Here is a 20437-nt window from a genome sequence, read left to right as displayed (position 1 = left end):
CTAGTCCTGTTGGGGGAACTTTCTCGATTTGGGCTAGTCCGGGCGCTATCGGTAAGCCAGCCAATGGGACGGCGGCACACAAATCGCTTTGCCCTGAACCCTCCGTGCACTACTCAAGCGAAAAAAAGAACGTCGAGCGCGGAGAACCTCTTTGACACGACCCGAAGCACTTCGACAACCACCCCATCGACCTTGCCGCTCACCGGGACTTTCACAATGAAGTGTGAGTTCATCGTCCGCGTTTCGATTGTTACTGCTGGAATTATACTGATTCGAGATGCTGGGATACAGTCATGAAAGTGGGCCGTGTGGCCATCATCACCCGTGGCCGTTATGCCGGTAAGAAGGTACGACAAAACACTCTCTCCTGAAGTTTTCTGGCGAAATGAAGGGAATGTGCACAATCGATTCGAGACCGATAGATTGCAGGGCGATAGGATTAGTCGCAATGGAATGGGGCGGATAGTCTGGATTGAAAAAAAAGGATATATACATTGGGATTCAAAAATTCGAGATGTGCTGACCAGGGCCTTTTTTCGGAACGCAACAGGTCGTCATTGTCCAGCCTAACGACACTGGCTCCAAGGCGCACCCCTTCCCCTTCGCCGTCGTCGCCGGTATCGAGCGTTACCCCTCGAAGATCACCCGCCGCATGGGAAAGAAGACTGTCGAGAAGCGCAGCTCCATCAAGCCTTTCATCAAGGTTGTCAACTACAACCACTTGATGCCTACCCGTTACACTCTCGAGCTCGAGGGTCTCAAGGGTGCCGTCTCCAACGACACCTTCAAGGAGGTCTCTCAGCGTGAGGACTCCAAGAAGACCATCAAGAAGGCCCTTGAGGACAGATACACCAGCGGCAAGAACAGATGGTTCTTCACTCCTCTGCGTACGTTTTTCCTTTTGTCACGCGGATATTCTATGAGACAGCCCATGTGCTGACGAGTTTTACAGGTTTCTAAACGGGGTATAATGGGGGCGTTTTTGTCGTTTGAGCGCGCAAGGTTCTAGATGAGGCAAAAAAGAGGGAAAAAAGCATCGAGCACATTCGGTTCATGCGCATGGGAAAACCGAAGAAGTATACCATAGCCGGAAAGCAGAATTGGGAGTGTATCGATGAGCAAGTCCAGGACTTGGCCAATGTTTCTTTTTTAATGAGGGAAGCCACTCAGATCTGGCCTCCGTCTCGAAATGAAATGGAAAATATGAACATGTTACAAATTACCTACTTTGACGTCAATCTGGATTTTGCGCAATTGGGCCGCTTTCTCGTGTCATTTGTTCCTTTACACAACTTTTGTCTTTGTCTACAGGATCGTCGCATCGCCGTTCGTCATCATCTACTCCGTACCGACTAGTGTATTATCCAACATATCATATCAATGAATTCACGACAATTTTAAAATCGAAACTCAGTCCCTGTCGCATTTAACTCTCCAAGGACAATGGCATGTCGCAATGATGAACCAATCGATTTGTTCGACACTACGCTCCACATCATAGCATGAACGATCCTAAATATCCCCCACGTATTTGGTTATTTCGATAACCTCCAAGGCAACTTGTTTCGATAATATCTTAGTATGATACAGTAGACCTGTCGAGATGCGACCATTCCAAGACCCGGACTGAGAGATTGGTCTAGCCAAGCGACACTGCATACAGCATATACATAAGGCGTGTAGAATGCATGACTGATGCACAGAAATGTTTGAATCATATATGATATTTATTGCCCAGTTCCACTACTACTCTGCATCAATATTACATTATATACTACAGTAGATAGTAGGGTAGCAGTTGATTATGTTTAATCTACCATGTAAGGTAACATTCCCAGGCAATATGTTGAATATGTCAACAAATGCCGATAAACCCCATTAAGCGCTACAACTAACCAGACAGGGAATCTCGGTTCATCTAGTTATTGATTGAACCATTCCAGACGGAAGCTCCGGAATATACTTTGATGGTGTAATTGGCTTTGGATGGCAAAGTCAAAGATATCCATACAGAGACGGAATCCAATACAGAGGTATAGATCACTCACGTTGCGATGGATGATCGTCATATTATTCTCCCGGGGAGATTGCCCCAGCCCCCGCGGGGATATTTATAACCTCAACGGTTCAACATCAGTGATAGTTCGATAGTGTGGTCGCGGAAAGATCTCGAGTCTAGACAATCACGACGCCATTAGGAACCATGGAATTTCCAGAGTTCCGGGCCCTGCTGCTCCGACGTACAAGGTTATTATGATGATTATTACCTATTATTACTATCTGCCAACTGTCAAACTCGGATGGATCCAAGGTGACATTAAAGGCATGGAACGCGACAGAAAACCGGTCTGCAAGACCAATGCAAGTGGTGAGGGGCAGACCTTGTATAGCGTCGATAGGCCTGTAGACTTGGGATATGACAGCAGACGCTCAGGCCAGCTCCAGCCGGGTGGATAAGCCCAAACGACTTGTCGGGGACATGCTCAACCTGCGCTGGCGGAATGCAAACCCAGCATCTGTATGCGGCAAAGTGATTACGAAGTGCAGCATCGTCAACCTCAGACGAGGCCCAGGCGCCGGTTGTGCAGTTGTGCAATCGATAGTCCTCCGGGGATCGACCAGGAAAGTATCAAATGGAGGGTTCTGTAGAAGGGTCAGAGATGCGGATGAGCCATCACCCCTGGTCAAAAGTACCGCCGAGGGGTATTGATTGTCCTGAAAATTGGGAAATGAAAGGGAATAGGTCCCATCATGTCGTGCGATAATCGGATGATGATTTCGTTCAGTGCGAGTCGACAACTAGAGAGAAAGTCGTACTGTTAGCATCGCCAGACCCGCAATCACATGCTTTTTTCCTCTCTAACGTCTGCTATCGTCGTCCATTCTTGACTGACACTGACTCCCTTCTTTTTTTTTTTTTTTTTTTTTTTTTTACTCTTTGCCTTTCAGTCTCGCCACCCAGATAACGCAACTCCCGCAGACGCAAGCGGTAGTTGACATGTTGACACTCTTATCTCCGTGAAGGAGAATGGCATGCTTTCCACCCAATCCTCGGATGGGCGCCGTGTTCTCCCATATTTGCCTCCCCTGTTCATGAAGTCATGGTGAGATGAGTATTTCGCTATCCAAGACAATGGAAAAAATACCAGGGTCCAGACTCGGATGATGATTGCGCCCGTTAGGTCGAAAAGAATGGATATGGATATCAAGAGAGGGAACAGCAAGTGATTGACGGATGAAAGCCGCCCCTCCAAAGCGACCTGTTCTCGGGGCCCGCTATCACATGCTAGGTTGCTCACTAGCTGCGACCTACTTTTACTACTCTTGTAGGATAGACAAGAAAAAAAAAAAAAGAAATTTATAATTCTGTAGTCGATGGCGTATACTTATTATCATGCCGTGAACCTGCACAAGCCTTTCTTTTTCGTCTGGTCGACTCCCAAATTGCCTTCGACTTTGTCTGGGATTAACCGTCCTTTCCGTCTGCCTCTCTTTTTGAACCTTGCCTTCCCCTCCTTCGTCACTTTCTTCTCTCTACACCTTTTTCATCTCCTTGGTCTCAGCTTACAGCTTGCTTGCTTGGGCTTCTTGTTGCTCTATCTTCCTTGAGGCTAAAGATTCCTTACATACTCTGTACACTTTGTACAATTCATCAAGGTATGCTCCACAGCTATAAGCTCCCTCGTCAGTAATTTGCTAATTCACCAAGATAGATAAGATACCCATGCCTCACGCAGAGAAGGACAAAATGGGCCAGCCTACCGTTAATGGGGAGAAGGTCTATTCTCAATTCCTCGATGTTAGTTCGATTCCCAATGATGCCCAATCTCGTGTAACAGCTACTAACACCGTTGCTTTTTTAGCATCTGACTTCATACCCCGTCATTCATGACTCCATCTCTACCTTTAAAAGCAACAAGTACGGCGCGAAATCGCTGGAATACGCTGATCAGGGCTATACCCGCTTAGCCAAGCCCTTCTTGCCCTACTTGTCGAAGCCTTATGGCTATGTCGCTCCGTATCTTGCTAGAGCAGACTCACTGGGAGACCAAGGTCTGAGCAGGATCGACACTAGATTCCCCTTCATCAAAGAAGACACAGAAACACTCAAGGACAATATCTATTCCGGTGCCTTCTATCCAGTGCGGATTGTTGGCGATGCAAAGGGTCATGTCTTCACTGTCTACGGGACCGAGTACAAGAAATGTGGTGGAGATGGAGTGGTTGCCCGAGGAAAGGCTGTGATCACTACTAGTCTCGTCCTGTCGCAAGAGTCATTGGCTTATGTCAACACCTTCCTGCAAAGCAAGAAGGAACAAGCCAAAGAGGCTGCGATCGAAAAGACCAACAGCTAGATGCTGAATGTTGAGAATATGTTTCAAAGCTGATGTCAGACTAAAAGATACAATTTGTCAAGGCTATTAGGAAGTCAACAACCTTGCTGGCCGGGTTCTCCTTTCTTCAATTCTTTTACCTTGATGTTAATTCGCCCCTCTGGATGTGCTAATTGTCATCGCAACCTGTGTTTTGGATACTTTGGCGGCTCCTCCCTCATTTATCGTTACTTTTCTTTCCTGTTGCTGGCCGTGTTTCCTTCCTTCAAAGATACATCTTTAAAGCTCAATAAATCTTAACTATTTTTATATTCTATAGCTCTACAATTTTGTGTGTCACCAATTATGCGAATATGTGAATGTTTACGACATGTTTACAAATTTTTGTAGATTTACTGTAAAATAATACATTAATGTATACTTCTCAAGCAATTTAAAGGAAGCGATATAAGCCCAAGTATACGTTATTAACTTCTTGATTCTTATCGACTTGACGTTTATAGTTCGTTACCCAAAATGGATAAATCACGTTGGATCCACTTTAACCTTAAGGCGCGTCAAACGCGTCTGCCAACTTGTACAAAATATCATTCAACGACAAGATCATCAATCAACATAATCACTATCTCAAATCTTATCTCATCTCCTAACACACCGACAGAATGCCTCTCGTACGCAAGCGTCGCGCAGTAAGTCCAACCCCCACTATCTGGAGGGGCAACAACAAAAAGAAAAAAGAAAAAAAAAAAGTCGCGAAACACCCAACTGACAAGAACATGCAGCAAGCCGACGCAGACCCAAGCGACGATAACCCCTCACCCTCAACACAAGGAGCATCCGAGAGCGCCCGTCGCCGTCGCAGACGCACAGAAGAGACAGCCATAGCGAACCCAAACTCGGGCGAATCAGAGGACTCCGACGATGGAGGAGATGGCGAAACGCACGCCCCGAGCAGCGCGGACGTCATGGTCAAGAAAATGGTGCGGTTGGCGCTGGCGAGCGAGTATTCGCGCGGTGTAATCCGACGAACAGATATCAGTGCCAAGGTGCTGGGAGAGCAGGGGTCGAGGCAGTTCAAGGGCGTGTTTGAGGCCGCGCAGAAGGTTCTACGGGGGAAGTTTGGGATGCAGATGGTTGAGTTGCCGGGGAAGGAGAAGGTGACTATCAGTCAGCGACGGGGTGAGTTTTTTTCTTCTTTTCTTTTTCCCTCATCACTTTGGGATGGGTGCAATTGCTAACTGTCATGTAGCTGCTCAAAAAGTGGAAAAGCCATCTTCGAGCAATAAAACCTGGATCGTCACGAGTACACTTCCGCCCAAATACCGAACACCGGAAATCCTCCCCCCGACTAAAGCGCCCATGGAAAGCTCCCTGACGGGCTTATACACCTTTATCATTGCCGTGATCTTGCTCAATGGCGGATCTCTTCCGGAGGCTAAGTTAGAACGGTACCTGAAACGGACCAACTCGGACACATTTACGCCCGTTGATCGGACGGATCGGTTTCTCCAACGACTCTGCAAAGAGGGGTATCTGGTGCGGAATCGCGAGATGGACGGCGGCGACGAGGTGATTGAGTATATGGTAGGGCCGAGGGGGAAGGTCGAGGTTGGACCGCAGGGTGTAGCGGGGCTAGTCCGTGAGGTATTCGGTCGTCAAGATGCTGTCGATGACAGTAGTGATTTGACACCCGCTGAGCAGGAGAAGACGGAAGAGTTCGAGAATCGGTTGGCGAGGAGTCTTGGGATTAAAAGATATCAGAAACAGGACGAGGATGAGGGGGGAGATGAGGGTGGGAGCAGGAGTACACAAAGTCAACGGGGACAATCCCGACAAAGACCTGCAGATGAGGAGGAGGAAGAAGAAGAGGAAAGTGATTGATTATGAGGATTTTTTGGTCATGTTTTGAAATTGTCAATTTGATACCCAGAATAAAGGTAGATTTTCATTATACGTTACTATAGCCCAAGTCCTTCCAGCTACTACGTAGTATTTCCATCACCCATTTGAATATTTCATACAACCCTATGGCCGTATGGCAGGATGATTCCTACCTTGGAAGTCCATCCATCCTGTCCAGACAAGTAAATACTGTCCGAGTCCTAGAGTATCACGACATCCCCAAACAAAGTCTCACCCCAAGTCAATCCTCTCGAAAAGACCCACTCCACAAGGGAATTATCATTTTAACCCATTCTCCGAGAAACCTACCTCTTGAAGGTTTTCCACGGCAAAATACGATAGAGCCATTCTTCACTTAAATACATACAAGCATAACTTATCCCTCTTTCTAGATATTTCATGGGCTGGTCTTCTCCTTCAGGGTCTGCATGGAAGAGCCATCCAGGCATATTACGATCATTCTCCACAAAAGTCGGCTTTTTGGATCTTGCGACTATTTGGTACTTACAGTGAGGGGCACAACACAGCTTCCAGCGACCTCTAGTAGACAATAGAAATTTGATCGTAGCAAACAGACCGGTTTTAATTATTTGGAACTCGATAGTGATGCTGGTGCGTGTCTGCGATGTGTTTTCTGTAGCTCGAAATTGGTTCTTAGGAGTTTGACTTGTGGTCGTCGGACGATATATATCACGACGAAGTGATCATTCAGTACTATTTACAACTCACAAACTACATTCAAGATCTTACATTCATACTTTTACATCCATGAATACTATCAGAATTAAATAAAGACAAGAAAATAAGAAAGAGGAACGAGAAAGACGATGGTGGTATTGCATAATCCTAGGCCGAATATTGGATTCAGAATGGAGGATAACAGCATCATATTTATCGTACAAAGTAAACAGATGTAATATATAGATAAGGGTTACAGGATAATGATGAATTAAATACAAGTCGAATGGGGTTCACCAGGGTTCAATACCTAAACACCGTGTGTGCGTCGTGTCTATTGCCGGACAAGACTTCGGTATAGTCTGCCGCAGTCACAAGAACATCACTAAACCACAAGGTACAATGTAATAAGCGGTACTAGGATATAATACTGGAGCTACGTTAAGTGGAAACAGATTAATTGAAGAAGTCATAAAGCCATTTTCATTGCGAGTTATTTCTACTCGTCAAAGTCTAGTTCATGCGCATTTCAAACTAAAACCATCATTCATGCACAATATCCATTTAGATAACCGAAGCGCCCAACGCTTATTTCTTACCAGCCTTGGCGGCGGCCTTGGTGACCTTACCGGCACCACCGGCGCTCTTCTCGACGGCCTTGATGACACCGACAGCGACGGTCTGGCGCATGTCACGGACGGCGAAACGACCGAGAGGGGGGTACTCAGTGAAAGCCTCAACACACATGGGCTTGGAGGGAACCATGGTGACGATGGCAGCGTCACCGGACTTGATGAACTTGGGCTCGGTCTCGACGGCCTTACCGGTACGGCGGTCAATCTTCTCCTGGATCTTCTCGAACTTGCAAGCAATGTGGGCAGTGTGGCAGTCAAGGACGGGGGCGTAACCGTTGCCGACCTGACCGGGGTGGTTGAGGACGATGACCTGGGCGGTGAAGTTGGCACAGCCCATAGGGGGGTCCTGCTTGGAGTCACCAGCGACGTTACCGCGGCGAATGTCCTTAACGGAAACGTTCTTGACGTTGAAGCCGACGTTGTCACCGGGGTTACCGGCGGTGAGCTGCTGGTGGTGCATCTCAACGGACTTCACTTCGGTGGTGACGTTGGCGGGGGCGAAGGTGACGACCATGCCGGGCTTGATGATACCGGTCTCGACACGGCCGACGGGAACCGTTCCAATACCACCGATCTTGTAGACATCCTGGAGGGGAAGACGGAGGGGCTTGTCGGTGGGACGGACAGGAGGCTCAATGGCGTCGATGGCCTCGAGGAGAGTCTTACCGGTGGACTTGCCGGCCTTGGTCTCCTTCTCCCAACCCTTGTACCAGGGGCAGTTGGTGGAGGCCTCCAACATGTTGTCACCGTTGAAACCGGAGATGGGGACGAAAGGAACGGACTTGGGGTTGTATCCGACCTTCTTGATGAAGTTGGAGGTTTCCTTGACAATTTCCTTGTAACGGTCCTCGGACCACTTGCAGGTGTCCATCTTGTTAAGGGCAACGATGAGCTGCTTAACACCGAGGGTGAAAGCGAGCAGAGCGTGCTCACGGGTCTGGCCATCCTTGGAGATACCAGCCTCGAACTCACCAGTACCGGAGGCAATGATGAGAATGGCGCAGTCAGCCTGCGAGGTACCAGTGATCATGTTCTTGATGAAGTCACGGTGACCAGGGGCATCTAGACGATTGTTAGACTTTGAACCATGTTGACCTTCACTAGGCAGAAGTGCTTACCAATGACGGTAACCTCATACTTGGAGGTCTGGAACTTCCAGAGGGCAATGTCAATGGTGATACCACGTTCACGCTCGGCCTTGAGCTTGTCAAGAACCCAAGCGTACTTGAAGGAACCCTTTCCGAGCTCGGCGGCTTCCTATTGGACTGTATTAGCATGCTGGCCCAAAATATCCCACCATGGCGGGGTATGATAAAAAATCTTCATACCTTCTCGAACTTCTCAATGGTACGCTGGTCAATACCACCGCACTTGTAGATCAAGTGACCAGTGGTGGTCGACTTGCCGGAATCGACGTGGCCGATAACGACGATGTTGATGTGAGTCTTGTCTTCCTTACTGTTGGAGAGAAGAAACAGATTAGCCAGCTATTCAGACACCCACGAGAGAAAAAAGTCTCATCACATACCCCATTTTGAATGGTTAGGTCTGAACCGTTGTACTTTTTTTGAAAAGATAAAAGAGTCTGTAAAAAGAACTTGCTCAGATACTACGGCTGTGCGCGTAGAGGTACTGAGCAAAGCAGTTAGTTAGAGAGAGTGGTTTGAAAGAAAGACGAGAGAGAGAGAAGGAAGAAGATAGGGGGGAAGATATACGTACTGAAACGGACGAAGAGAGAAAGAAGAAAAAAGTTCTGTGGACGGGCGAGGAGGGGAAATCCTTATATGGAGGGGCAAGCGAGAAAAGCCACTAAGCGGCGGGTTCAAACCCTTGGCGAGGGCTGCCTATCATTGGGCATGGAGGGGTCGCTGCCCCACCTGCTTAGTGCGGGACCAGCAAAAAATCTTCACAGGCGGCGGAGTCCATCCAGACGCTTTTTGTCCGTGGAAGCAGCCTCACGTTGGCACGGTGATTTTTTTTTCTCGTTCTGGGCTCCACTGATTTGATTTTTCCCAGCCCCTCTCTACAAATAATACACTCGAATTCCCATCTACATGGAGCCTTGGACTGGCAAGCTGGGCATCAACGCAGAAGGTGGGATCCTTTTGTTGTTCATGTTTGCAATATGACCCCGCGGCCAGTGGCCAGTGTGTTTTTCTATTTGTCTGTGACCAGCGGACGTAAACGCTGTGCCACCGCCGAGTCGCGCCCGCCAGATCCACATTGACGTACATCCTTACAGCTAGAGAAAAAAAAAAACTGTTGGTGAATGAGTGTAGATTTTTTTTTTTTCCCTTTTTTTTTGCTTTTCTTTTTTCGCCACTATCAAAAAAATGCCCCTCATCTTCGGAGTACACTCACAAAAATAAGGAGGTCAGATTTTTCTTTCTCTGACTCAGGTTTGGTAGAAACATGCCAGCTACCATGGTTCTGCGGGCTACCCTACTTCAGCCTAATAGTAAAAAAATTTTCTTCGGGCTGATCAGTGATCTGACACCCATACGTAGTCGGTAGTAATCAACAAATTTTAATTGAGGGGTATCTTTAAGCTATGGATAAGGCTATCGCAAATCCGCAACACACGTATCACCAAAAAAATTATTACCAGAATAATCATATCGCCATGCTTTTGTTTTATCGCTCGTTGTTTCTTGAAGCTTCGATTCGAGTAAATTGTGTGTAAATCTCCATGGTGTGAAGCACATCTAGTTTTCTCTCCATCTGGCACCGCATGAGGTACACTATTGAAACCGCAATCAGTACCGCCAACATCGCCTGTAAATGGGCACAAGCTAATAAAGCTCGAAAAAAAAAAAACATACCTTAAGGAACGTAGTCATAGGCTCGTCTGCACTCCGAATTTGCAGCTGGAAGAAATATGCACGGTCCCCATTGCAGTCTTCCGCGGGGCATTGAGCTGTTAAAAAAAAGAAGCACGAGTAAGCCCTTGTCCAGATACCCTGTATCCAAGTGTACCACCACTTACTAGCCATGCTGTCTGCGTTGGCAAACTCCTCCTTGCCCCCAAAAACATCCTCGACTTCTTTCTGTTTCATATCGGTTTTATCAAACCAATCCTTATCCAGGGCATATTGGTACGGGCAGGTGCGACATTCGAACCGGTTGACTCCCAGAGGATACTGGGGAGAAGGATCCGCGCGAGAAATCGTCAGTGCATTACTGCAGTTCGGGCAAACTGTATACGTAGATAAAAAGTCAGCATTTTATTCTATTTCCTTGCTTCAAACACGAGGGGCTCCTTGCATGGAGGGGTAAAACCGACATGTCAACGGCATCTTGAAGGGCTGATCTCTGGTAAAAAGTCAATTTAACGGTAGAATCAAAGAGTAGCAAAAATTATCATTATTCAACCTGCATCAAGGCAATAACAAGTGCAGCCGGCCAAATACTGCTTCCAACGCAACGGCTTTTGAGTACCTAAAAAAGCATTTTGATAGCCACTGCAGAGCTTATCGACCAGCAATGTGGTTGGTTGAGAGAGAGCCGGGCTTGCCGCGCGGGTAGAACCGACTGCCGCTGCTTACACACGCCAACGCGGGGCAGATGAGGCGGAACGGCATAATGGATGCTCCGGGCGGCTATCTCCAATCGGGAGAAGGGTACATGCAGGGACGGAGGCTCAGGGGACTACATAGGATAATAATCTAAACCTCATGTAAGTCAATATCTAACCAGGTGGCTTTTCTTTCTTTCTTTCTTTCTCGAAGCCACCTGGTGCCTGGAAAACTGCTGAAACTTTCATTGATTGCTTACTTGTACATACTTCTTAGCTTGTTTGAACTCCGCTGCAACCTAGCCTCTCCATATCTGTCCCTCCGGACCCCGCTTATATCTACAATTTCCCAAATAGAGCCCTTGGCGTTCTCTATTTTGCAAAGTTTGATCCAGTCGATTCGTTCTTCAAGCCAATATCTTTCTTTTAGGCAACAATGGCGGACGATGTGAGTAGTGTTTAGATACCCTGAGCTAAATGACATCAATATTGATCGGTTAGGGTGCATCACCTCGCGAGCTGGTCGTGGAGGCCTGTCGTCGTGACCAGCCGCATCTGCTGGAGCAGGTGATAAACGACATGGGAGAAAAATCGAATGAAGAAGTTGCTGAATTCTTCAACAATGTGACGGATTCAATGGGGAACCACGCCCTCCACATCTGTGCTACGTATGGAAGCTGTAAGTCGTGCGACTATACTTTTTTTCAAGAATTGCAATTTGCTCGTTTGCACACATGGTTTTCCCTTGTGTAGGCAACCCCCGGCTAACTCCTTGTCATTGTAGACGACACCATGGACGCCCTCTTTGATATTGAATTCTTCGAATGCGATCCTCTCACCCGCCTCGATAAAGATACCCCTCTACACTCCGCCGTGCGATATGCCAACGAAAAAGACGCCGAAGTCGGGTTGGAAATGATCAAAATGATGTGCGAAGCCGGTTGTGACCCACGTGTCCGTAACAAGCATGGCCAAAAACCTGTTGAGCTTGTTTACAACAAGCCGGAAATCAAGTCAACACTTCAGCAGGCTGAATATATCCTGGCAGAGGGTCTCAGAGATGATGGAGACGATGATGCCATGCACGATAGCGCCAGTGACAGCGAGTAAGAAGCAGCCGTCAAAACGGGATCATTATCTCCTCCAGTGACCAGATACACGACCTTGATGATATTATACTCTTCCCTGCCCTCCTTTGTTTGATCCTTAGAGCTTGGCCTAGTGTACATTGTTGAATTTTTTCGTTTATATTAGAGACCGGGAATTGGTGAGTTGTAGGATGCAATACACTTACTGGTCAGCAACTTTAGATTGTCTACTCCTGAATATATATAGCATAGCGACTTGATCAATTAAATCTGGCGAAGCAATACAGCATTACTGAAAATGTCTGTACTGTACTTACAGCCGTTTACTAACGGATTTGCGGTGTCAACTAGCTTGGAGGGAACATCTCAACATCATTTCGCAATATGATTTACGTCAAAGCTATTGGATATATGAAGCCAACAAACTTTGATATATAAGATTGCTCCATCGTTATAAACAGGAATTTCTAGACCCATCCGTTTTTTAACCGTTCAGCATATTCTACTATCCCCTCCGTGGTGATCGTGCTTCCTCCACAGACGACAATGACCACTCGGCTATCAGGCGTCAATCCAGGAACAAGATTCTTTAATCTTTCCGACATAGCAGCCTCAACGCTGATCCCACACGCCAGCTCAACCTGCAATCGCTGCGTTTCAGCCAGACGAACAACGCCCCGAGCAGCCTCAGAATCAGGACCAACGTAACTCTTGACTTCGATACCGGCTGGAGGGGACTGTGCGTTTTTGAACGCCTGAGGCGCCACACGTATGGCTCCCAGAGTATTTGCCAACGAGGTGATCCCCGGAAGTGACTGCAGACTCCCACTTCGCAAAGAGTGAGCGAGAGAATCCGCTCCTTCAGTCTCAACGGCTAGGACCTGGACATTCTTTCTCTGCGAACCCTTACTGACATTCGCCTGGTGAGACTGCAGGTATCCCTCGAGACCCTCGATAAGCCCAATAAACAAACCCCCACCACCAACACTGCAGACAATCATATCAGCGGGAAAGGGACACTCGGACTCGCCAGCCGCCCGAGGAGGCAACTGAGCAGCAATTTCAGACACCATGGTACTTGCGCCTTTCCAGATTTCAGGATGGTCAAAGGGAGGAACGTAAACGTTTCTCTCCTCTGCGTGCTCATCTTGGTTCTCGATGTACTTCTCCCGCAGGAATGTGTCAGCATCGAACCAACTATCTCCGGCAATAACCACATCTGCAGCGCCTGCTTCGTGCAGTTTCTCAACCATCATAGGCTTTGTGCTGCGAGGTACGATAACCGTGCATTCATAACCCAGATCTCTTGCGGCGGTGACGGCGGCAAGACCCGCATTACCACCCGAGGAGCTGTAGAAGTGAAGCTTCTTGCCATGATTAGCTGGGTCTGCGAGGCAGGAGAGAATCAGGTTGCCAATCCCGCTAGAGAGTGTGAGTATTTGATGACTATGACTTGATGATGTGTTCTTTTTTCAGATCGTACCGAGACTTGAACGAGCCGGAGGGCTGGAGTAATTCCAATTTGAGGAATATTCGACTACAGGACACGGTGTTAGTATTGGATATGATGATATTGGAATTGGAATTGAATGCACCATCCCGCTGTTTTTGAGAGTGCCGCAGACTCAATCAAAGGTGTCTCTATCCATGGCTTCTTCTCTGGTTGTTGGCCCATTGTTTCTTATAAGAAAGGATAAATTCTAAGCTTGAACGCAGTATTCTGGATTCTATAATATGACAGGCGAATGGGGTCTAGATAAATGAACTTCTAGTGGTGCAATTTTGTGTTCGCGGGGAAGATCGGCGCCACGCCACGCCCTTCTAACGACAGAGACGATAAGATAAGGGATATCGAAACATATTATCTTTCGACACGATGATGAGCTACTAACATCCATCAAGTCCATGAACACCTCCATCTGCAGTGTATTTGCAAGATCCAGTCCCTGGAGTTGTTGAATTCTTCCCCGGGTACAAAACAACATTGTCAAAGTCAACGTTATAGCAAGGGTGGACCTTGGAACAGGAAACTGAAGCTATGACAGCCTTATCGCCGTTGGTGTAGCCCGTGAAATTCACAAATGCGACGTTAGAGATAGCCATGAGACTGGTTCCGGAGAAAGTGCCATTGTCGCCATTATCTTGCGTGATGGAGGGTCCTGAGTTGGCGCCTTTGATGTCGAAATTCGAAAAGAGCACGTTTCTGATACTACCCCAGCCTCCGCCTTGAGGGACTCCTGCACTCTCGTATGAGTCTTGGGAGACAAGGCCACCCATCCAGGTCTTGATGTAGGCACTGTTATGCATGTCTTCGTTGTATCGGATTATCTGCATGGTGTTAGAATTCCAATGATAGTCAGAGTTCCTTGAAGAGAGGAGAGTACCTTCACATCATCCACCCAGATATTGGCTACTCCGGAATCCTCGGATGCGTACTGCCCCAGACTTCCAACTGCAATCCCATTACCACCGACGCATGTCACGTTGTGAATGTCCACATTGTAAGATCGGGGTTTGATCGCAACGCAGTCGTCTCCGCCTTGGTATACCAGATTCGTGAGTTTTACGTTGTCAACATCCATCGTATCTATAAAGTCTCATATCAGCCACTGTATGCCCCAGATAAAAGAAGAGAGTCTCACCAAACCCATCCGTATTTTGCACCCAATTCTCACTGTACGGTGCATCCACAGCAGTAGCATTGCAGTAGATATTGTTAAACCGCATATTCGTACCATTCATGATATTGAGAGCCCAAAGCGGGGGATCTTTGACGAAGAAGTTCTCGACATTGACTTCGGAAACGTTCCAGAAAACGAATGGCATCGGTCTGCCGGGCTGAGTATCCCCCTTTTCTGCAGTATACCAGGTGTTGCCGTTGCCATCGATTCCACCAGTACCATATCCATCGATTGTGATGTTGTGTCCGCTGATGATGAAGCCTGCATGGTGGTTTTGGAAAGCGATCGGATATGAGTTGTTGCGCCAGTAGCTCGGGTTATCAGAGAACTGTATCGAGGTTGATCAGTAGAGGAAGATAGTAAATGAGCTAGATCCCTTGATGCCTTACTGTCCATTTCCCTCGCCATTCGACTACTGCATCATTCAAGACAGGGTTCAATCTCGTGGCAATCCAGTATGACTGGTCTTCAGGAAAGACAATTGTTCCTCCATTCCCACATTTTCGAAACGCTTCTAGGATATTGGGTACGTCATCCTTTTGGTTTCCGTTTGCCGTCACAGTGCAGACATTATTCTCGCTGATTTCGATTGGAAGAGCACAGCTGTTGGCTGTCGGCCCTAGGAACAGTGGGATGAAGAAAACAGATGCTTTGAACAGTCGCATTTTTTGGGTGTCTTTTTTCAGGCAACGAGGGGTACCCACTCATTCAACTCCAACTCCAGCTCTCGCTCCTCTTCTTATTTATCATATTCATCTTGCTCCGCTGGAATGTCGAAAGTTGCATTCAAGCAATCGACTAAATGAGCAAGCATTCGGCGTTATTTATGCCGAGATTTGGAATCGATCCATTCGTGGGGATGGATGGCTGCGGGGAAGAAACTGGGGAAGCTTGCAAAACATGAAGATAGGCTGCTTTTCTCTTCTTGATGCAGGTTTCCATGTCGATCGCTGCTAAAAGGTCAGCTAACCTGGACCTCAGGGAGGTTCCGACAATGCAATAATTCCACCAATGATGCTATTCAAGCCCTATTCGCAACACTTCCCCATTCCATGGCGAGAGACTACCCAAGAATTAATTAATAGACGACTACCCCTCTTCAAGTGCTGGAGAGAAAAGCTCGGATAATATTTACTTCGTACTAACCGCCCTATATCTAGCCATGCGCGTCACAAGCTTCTTTGAATCCAAAGTGGACCACTCTCAGTCCTCTCAGGACCCTACGAAACAATGGCAGAGCTACAATTGTCTCGCTTTCTTTTGATCTTTTTGGTTCTTCTCCCTCACTCCCTGGCACAGCAATGTTGGAGGAATACTTCCTGTTCGGGTCCAACGGAGAGTGCGTTTTCTGGACCATGGGAGCAGAACATTTATGCACCTTCGTCTAGAACTGTCAAGCCTAAACGGATTCTCTCGACTACGAATACAAATACAAGCAACTATACTGAATCACAAATACCTACCCTACGCGGCAATGGTTCACCGGTTGTATTCGACTTTGGCCTCGAGGTCGGTGGTATCGTCACTTTGAATTATACCTCGACAGGCAACGGGGCTCTCGGACTGGCGTTCACAGAAGCGAAAAACTGGATTGGAGAGTGGTCAGACTCATCTAATGGCGGTTTTAAAGGTCCGGATGGTGCGATATACGCCAATTTTACAAAAGCCGGGGATGGGACGTATGTCATGCCGGACGAGAAACTGCGCGGTGGTTTTCGGTATATGACGGTCTTTCTGATAGCGAGCGATTCGGTCGAGGTTCGAATTGAGGGCATTAGCTTGGAGCTTGCGTTTCAGCCTACCTGGTCGAATCTACGGGCATATCAAGGATATTTCTATTCGGATGACGAGCTGCTGAATCGCATCTGGTATAGCGGAGCTTACACACTCCAGACTAATGCGGTTCCTGTAGATACGGGGCGTCAGGTTCCTATGGTCAATGAAGGATGGGCAAACAATGGTACATTGGGGCCTGGAGATACTATAATTGTGGATGGAGCCAAGCGTGATCGAGCTGTGTGGCCGGGAGACATGGGCATTGCTGTTCCTTCATCCTTTGTCAGCACTGGGGATCTGGAAAGTGTGAAGAACGCTCTTCAAGCGATGTATGACACACAGGTGAGCCATTACCCACCTCTTGAATTGTGATCCGTCTACCTGACAGCTGTAGGATCAATCAACAGGTGCTTTTGATGAATCAGGACCACCGCTGAGCCAAAAAGATTCAGACACGTACCATATGTGGTCGATGGTTGGTACCTACAACTACATACTTTACACTGAAGACACCGATTTTCTTTCCAAAAATTGGAATGGCTATCAGAAGGCTATGAATTATATCTACGGAAAGATGGATAACTCGAGTGGTTTGTTGAATGTTACCGGCACTCGTGACTGGGCCCGCTGGCAACAAGGCTATAATAATTCGGAGGCCCAAATGATGTGAGTTACATTTTCATGGCTATAAAGACTGCATTCATACTAATCAAAGTCTAGTCTATATCATACCCTAAGGACAGGTGCATACCTCGCATCTTGGGCAGGACATGCTACACAGTTGGCAGACACATGGAACTCGAGGGCTGACAGTCTGCGAATAGTGATCAACCAATACTGCTGGGATGATGAATATGGTGCATTCAAAGACAACGCAACGGAAACAGCTTTACATCCACAGGACGCGAATAGCATGGCCCTACTTTATGGAGTTGTCGACAAGGAACGTGCAGCTAGAATTTCAGAGAGACTGACCGACAACTGGACCCCTATAGGTGCTGTCACCCCAGAGCTTCCTGAAAACATATCTCCGTTCCTATCTTCCTTTGAGATCCAAGGCCATTTTACTGTTGGGCAGCCTGCGCGAGCACTGGAACTCATCCGACGAAGCTGGGGCTGGTACATCAACAATCCTAACGGCACTGAGAGCACTGTAGTCGAGGGATATCTTCAAAATGGCACGTTTGGATACCGGTCCAGCCGTGGATATGATTACGAAGAGTCCTATATTTCTCATGCTCACGGGTGGTCGGCAGGACCGACATCTGCTTTGACGAACTACATCCTCGGGCTCTCTATCACGTCTCCACGGGGATCGACGTGGAAGATTGCACCACAATTTGCGGACTTGAGGTCTGTCGAAGGAGGATTTACAACGTCGCTTGGAAAATTCCATGCTTCCTGGGTGAAAGGATCGAAGGGATACACGCTGGATTTTTCGGTGCCAGCAGGGACAAAGGGGAATCTCACTTTGCCGTATGTTGAGAGCTCGAAGAAACCATCCATTATGATTGATGGAAATAATGTGACAAGGGGAGTGTATTATATTGACGAAACAGCCACTGTTACTGTCAGCGGAGGGGGTTCGTACAAAGTAATTGTCAGCTGATATTCTCGGCCTTTATCTTTATTTATCAAAATTAAATACTCCTCTATGACTCAATAAAACAAGTTTTGATATAAAGGAATGCTGTTAGGCAGCAGAATGTTGGTATTTATTCCAAATATCAATGACCCAATCTAGACGGCATCATCTTCGCGAGGGCCTTATAAGCAGCGTTGGGCTTTCCACGGTTCCAACTCACGGGTTCTCAACTTGTCCCTCGCCATATCGCTCAAGACACATTTGACAGTTGGTTTCAGATATCTTAGATTTATCTCGAGTTTCCCGGTCAAGTGAATGAAGCAAGCACGTCGGTCGCCGACCAGGATATCCCAGTCCTACAGCCTTCCGTCGCTGAGACGTCCTGGTGACACTTATCCCTCCCCCCTCATCTCATCCATCTCGCTTACTTGACCTCTACCATGATCAACGGATCTTCCGTTGAACAACCAGTGATGGAGGTCGAGCAAGCTCACGATGATCCCATGTCTCTAGACGACGATTCCGATACAGCAACTGAAGTCCTCTGCTGCGCCTTTTGCTACGATGCGATTGGGGATGACGTGATTAAGCCCTGCAACATCTGCAAATCCCAGTGTTGCTCGCAATGCATTCGACGAATGTTCCTCGCTGCCTGCAAGAGCGAATCCGATATGCCTCCGCGCTGTTGCAAGGCGATTCCCTTGGCTGTTGGCCGTCGCGTGCTCTCTCTGGATGAGATTGGTCTGTTCAAAGCAAAGCATGAGGAATGGAGCACCGCAAACCGGTCTTACTGTCCGATTCCGACCTGTTCGACCTTCCTACCACGTCGTCTTTTTCCCGATTCAACCGTTTCACAGCCAGGTGGCATGGAGATGGATATCGATGAACCCTTTTCAACTTCTTATGTCGTCTTTTGTCCGCAATGCGCAGTCCAGATATGTCCTACGTGCAAGCAACTTATTCACCCAGGTTTTCCCTGTGCAGATATTCCCGATATCAGTCCTGAGCTGGCGGATCTATTAAAAAGATGGGGTGTCAAGCGGTGTCCTAAATGCCGGGCAGCAGTTCGAAGGATGTATGGCTGTCGTCACATGCAATGTCGCTGCGGTGCACAGTGGTGTTGGTTTTGTACAGAGCCTATAGATACCTGCGAGACGTACCCGTGTTTCGGATGGGAGGAGGAACGAGCAGCAGAAGGAGACTCAGAGGAAAACTCCGAAGATGATGCGGATGATGATAATGATAATGATGATGATGATGATGATGATGATGATGATGATGATGATGATGATGATGATGATGAACAAGACGAAGAAAATGAAAAGGCAGATGAAGAGGGAGAAGGTACTGGTCTACCTGATCAAGTCAGGGAAACACAAGATGAAGCTAAACCGGTCCCCATTCATCCGGACGGTCTGGTGGACTTGGATGCCGGAACACACTGGGAAAATGGACCGGAGGATTTCGGCCAAGAGCCAAACGAGACGACAGTTGACCAGTTTCATTGTACGCATGATTTCGAGGAGGCAGAAGACTCGGAGATTGATCCGACTTTGGAGTACGAATGCGAGCGTTGTTGGTGTCGGGTTGTCCCAAAGTGTCCTTCTGATCCTACCTCGGCACATCCAATACAGTTCCCTAACAATATTCCAAATGCTCGCTTACGGCTCTGCAGTATCTGTAACATTATACTGTGCCCTACGTGTTGCAAGGATTTGGGGTTCGATGATGTGTAGATTGTGTTTCATGAATCATGGCTTTCACGACATTATGCTTACTCTGTAAAGGGCGTTTAGGATTCTTCGAAGGACTAATAATTTGAATCATACAATTCGTCTGTCACATCAGATGATACTTGTCGGCTCTGTTGTTGATTACCTGAAATATCATATACCCTCATTTCCAATCGAATACCCTTCAAAGGGCTATCCCAGTCACGTGGCATGCTTCTATATCAAACTTCTCTACGTTAAATAAATCTAGCAGGATTAGATCAAGATAACCAGAATGTGAAAAGGCTGAGCTCAGAGACTACACCAGATAAATTAGATGTAGCTTTCAAAGGATAAGATGAGGTATACTAGAGGATCCTGCGTCGAGTGCTTCTAGTGCAGTGACACCATGACAATGCAAAGTAAAATGAGATAGTCTATTACTATTTTACTATTTTCCTTTTCCTCTCTATAAAGTTATTAGCTATTTTATATCTTATGAATGTGTATTCTCGTCATTGGTATATCAGAT

The 20437-nt window shown here is 47.3% G+C and overlaps 10 protein-coding genes across 10 annotated transcripts; 6 read left to right on the top strand and 4 right to left on the bottom strand.

The window, feature by feature from the left end:
• The first annotated feature begins 132 nt into the window (after nt 1-132).
• ASPWEDRAFT_130466 (60S ribosomal protein eL27) lies at nt 133-1009 on the top strand. The gene is made up of 4 exons (XM_040829268.1): nt 133-223; nt 292-347; nt 551-887; nt 953-1009. The coding sequence occupies exons 1-4, from the start codon at nt 217-219 to the stop codon at nt 958-960; spliced, it is 408 nt and encodes a 135-aa protein (XP_040690308.1). The 5' UTR covers nt 133-216; the 3' UTR covers nt 961-1009.
• A 2620-nt stretch (nt 1010-3629) lies between these two features.
• Nucleotides 3630-4675, top strand: ASPWEDRAFT_38230 (putative pathogenesis associated protein Cap20). The gene is made up of 3 exons (XM_040834850.1): nt 3630-3657; nt 3714-3799; nt 3864-4675. Exons 2-3 carry the CDS (start codon nt 3725-3727, stop codon nt 4353-4355), a joined length of 567 nt encoding a protein of 188 aa, XP_040690307.1. The 5' UTR covers nt 3630-3657; nt 3714-3724; the 3' UTR covers nt 4356-4675.
• Nucleotides 4676-5110: 435 nt separating this feature from the next.
• ASPWEDRAFT_108469 (MAGE domain-containing protein) lies at nt 5111-6215 on the top strand (the record flags this gene model as incomplete). The annotated part of the gene is made up of 2 exons (XM_040827995.1): nt 5111-5513; nt 5584-6215. 2 exons carry the CDS (start codon nt 5111-5113, stop codon nt 6213-6215), a joined length of 1035 nt encoding a protein of 344 aa, XP_040690306.1.
• Nucleotides 6216-7066: 851 nt separating this feature from the next.
• On the bottom strand, nt 7067-9134 carry ASPWEDRAFT_38228 (elongation factor 1-alpha). Its single transcript, XM_040834849.1, has 4 exons — nt 9078-9134; nt 8878-9007; nt 8668-8806; nt 7067-8611 (listed from the first exon to the last, which is right to left on the bottom strand). Exons 1-4 carry the CDS (start codon nt 9080-9082, stop codon nt 7503-7505), a joined length of 1383 nt encoding a protein of 460 aa, XP_040690305.1. The 5' UTR covers nt 9083-9134; the 3' UTR covers nt 7067-7502.
• Nucleotides 9135-10053: 919 nt separating this feature from the next.
• On the bottom strand, nt 10054-10984 carry ASPWEDRAFT_38225 (DNA-directed RNA polymerase III core subunit RPC11). The gene is made up of 4 exons (XM_040834848.1): nt 10833-10984; nt 10536-10745; nt 10372-10466; nt 10054-10290 (listed from the first exon to the last, which is right to left on the bottom strand). Exons 1-4 carry the CDS (start codon nt 10843-10845, stop codon nt 10255-10257), a joined length of 354 nt encoding a protein of 117 aa, XP_040690304.1. The 5' UTR covers nt 10846-10984; the 3' UTR covers nt 10054-10254.
• Nucleotides 10985-11174: 190 nt separating this feature from the next.
• On the top strand, nt 11175-12173 carry ASPWEDRAFT_152212 (ankyrin repeat-containing protein ANK1; the record flags this gene model as incomplete). The annotated part of the gene is made up of 4 exons (XM_040829624.1): nt 11175-11225; nt 11341-11511; nt 11565-11742; nt 11848-12173. Exons 2-4 carry the CDS (start codon nt 11500-11502, stop codon nt 12171-12173), a joined length of 516 nt encoding a protein of 171 aa, XP_040690303.1. The 5' UTR covers nt 11175-11225; nt 11341-11499.
• Nucleotides 12174-12395: 222 nt separating this feature from the next.
• ASPWEDRAFT_414885 (putative L-serine dehydratase) lies at nt 12396-13932 on the bottom strand. Its single transcript, XM_040835572.1, has 3 exons — nt 13747-13932; nt 13635-13688; nt 12396-13573 (listed from the first exon to the last, which is right to left on the bottom strand). The coding sequence occupies exons 1-3, from the start codon at nt 13824-13826 to the stop codon at nt 12619-12621; spliced, it is 1089 nt and encodes a 362-aa protein (XP_040690302.1). The 5' UTR covers nt 13827-13932; the 3' UTR covers nt 12396-12618.
• Nucleotides 13933-14038: 106 nt separating this feature from the next.
• On the bottom strand, nt 14039-15497 carry ASPWEDRAFT_50075 (putative extracellular exo-polygalacturonase; the record flags this gene model as incomplete). Its single annotated transcript, XM_040837377.1, has 4 exons — nt 14039-14479; nt 14536-14738; nt 14794-15160; nt 15222-15497. The coding sequence occupies 4 exons, from the start codon at nt 15495-15497 to the stop codon at nt 14039-14041; spliced, it is 1287 nt and encodes a 428-aa protein (XP_040690301.1).
• A 565-nt stretch (nt 15498-16062) lies between these two features.
• On the top strand, nt 16063-18217 carry ASPWEDRAFT_106734 (putative alpha-L-rhamnosidase B; the record flags this gene model as incomplete). Its single annotated transcript, XM_040827835.1, has 3 exons — nt 16063-16950; nt 17003-17274; nt 17329-18217. 3 exons carry the CDS (start codon nt 16063-16065, stop codon nt 18215-18217), a joined length of 2049 nt encoding a protein of 682 aa, XP_040690300.1.
• Nucleotides 18218-18286: 69 nt separating this feature from the next.
• On the top strand, nt 18287-20020 carry ASPWEDRAFT_415202 (Rcat domain-containing protein). Its single transcript, XM_040835577.1, has 2 exons — nt 18287-18714; nt 18802-20020. Exons 1-2 carry the CDS (start codon nt 18634-18636, stop codon nt 19927-19929), a joined length of 1209 nt encoding a protein of 402 aa, XP_040690299.1. The 5' UTR covers nt 18287-18633; the 3' UTR covers nt 19930-20020.
• The last annotated feature ends 417 nt before the right edge of the window (nt 20021-20437 follow it).

This window comes from Aspergillus wentii (genome assembly GCF_001890725.1).
Source record: "Aspergillus wentii DTO 134E9 unplaced genomic scaffold ASPWEscaffold_3, whole genome shotgun sequence".
NCBI classification, from domain to species: Eukaryota; Fungi; Ascomycota; class Eurotiomycetes; order Eurotiales; family Aspergillaceae; genus Aspergillus; species Aspergillus wentii.
Note: the sequence above shows the minus strand (reverse complement) of the source record. Positions and strands in the feature narration are given on the sequence as shown.

Bases quoted from the DNA above. Each gene is read 5' to 3' on its own strand.
- ASPWEDRAFT_130466 (XM_040829268.1), top strand. The intron at 348-550 runs GTACGACAAAAC...GGAACGCAACAG, and splicing joins GCCGTTATGCCGGTAAGAAG to GTCGTCATTGTCCAGCCTAA.
- ASPWEDRAFT_38230 (XM_040834850.1), top strand. From the start codon at position 3,725: ATGCCTCACGCAGAGAAGGACAAAATGGGCCAGCCTACCGTTAATGGG. The intron at 3,800-3,863 runs GTTAGTTCGATT...TTGCTTTTTTAG, and splicing joins TCTATTCTCAATTCCTCGAT to CATCTGACTTCATACCCCGT.
- ASPWEDRAFT_38228 (XM_040834849.1), bottom strand. The intron at 8,807-8,877 runs GTATGAAGATTT...ACAGTCCAATAG, and splicing joins CCATTGAGAAGTTCGAGAAG to GAAGCCGCCGAGCTCGGAAA. The intron at 8,612-8,667 runs GTAAGCACTTCT...ACAATCGTCTAG, and splicing joins GTATGAGGTTACCGTCATTG to ATGCCCCTGGTCACCGTGAC.
- ASPWEDRAFT_38225 (XM_040834848.1), bottom strand. The intron at 10,467-10,535 runs GTAAGTGGTGGT...TTTTTTTAACAG, and splicing joins CAACGCAGACAGCATGGCTA to CTCAATGCCCCGCGGAAGAC. The intron at 10,291-10,371 runs GTATGTTTTTTT...CGGTTTCAATAG, and splicing joins CTATGACTACGTTCCTTAAG to TGTACCTCATGCGGTGCCAG.
- ASPWEDRAFT_414885 (XM_040835572.1), bottom strand. From the start codon at position 13,826: ATGGGCCAACAACCAGAGAAGAAGCCATGGATAGAGACACCTTTGATT. The intron at 13,689-13,746 runs GTGCATTCAATT...CGTGTCCTGTAG, and splicing joins CTCTCAAAAACAGCGGGATG to TCGAATATTCCTCAAATTGG. The intron at 13,574-13,634 runs GTACGATCTGAA...CACACTCTCTAG, and splicing joins TCCGGCTCGTTCAAGTCTCG to CGGGATTGGCAACCTGATTC.
- ASPWEDRAFT_415202 (XM_040835577.1), top strand. From the start codon at position 18,634: ATGATCAACGGATCTTCCGTTGAACAACCAGTGATGGAGGTCGAGCAA. The intron at 18,715-18,801 runs TCCGATACAGCA...AACATCTGCAAA, and splicing joins CCATGTCTCTAGACGACGAT to TCCCAGTGTTGCTCGCAATG.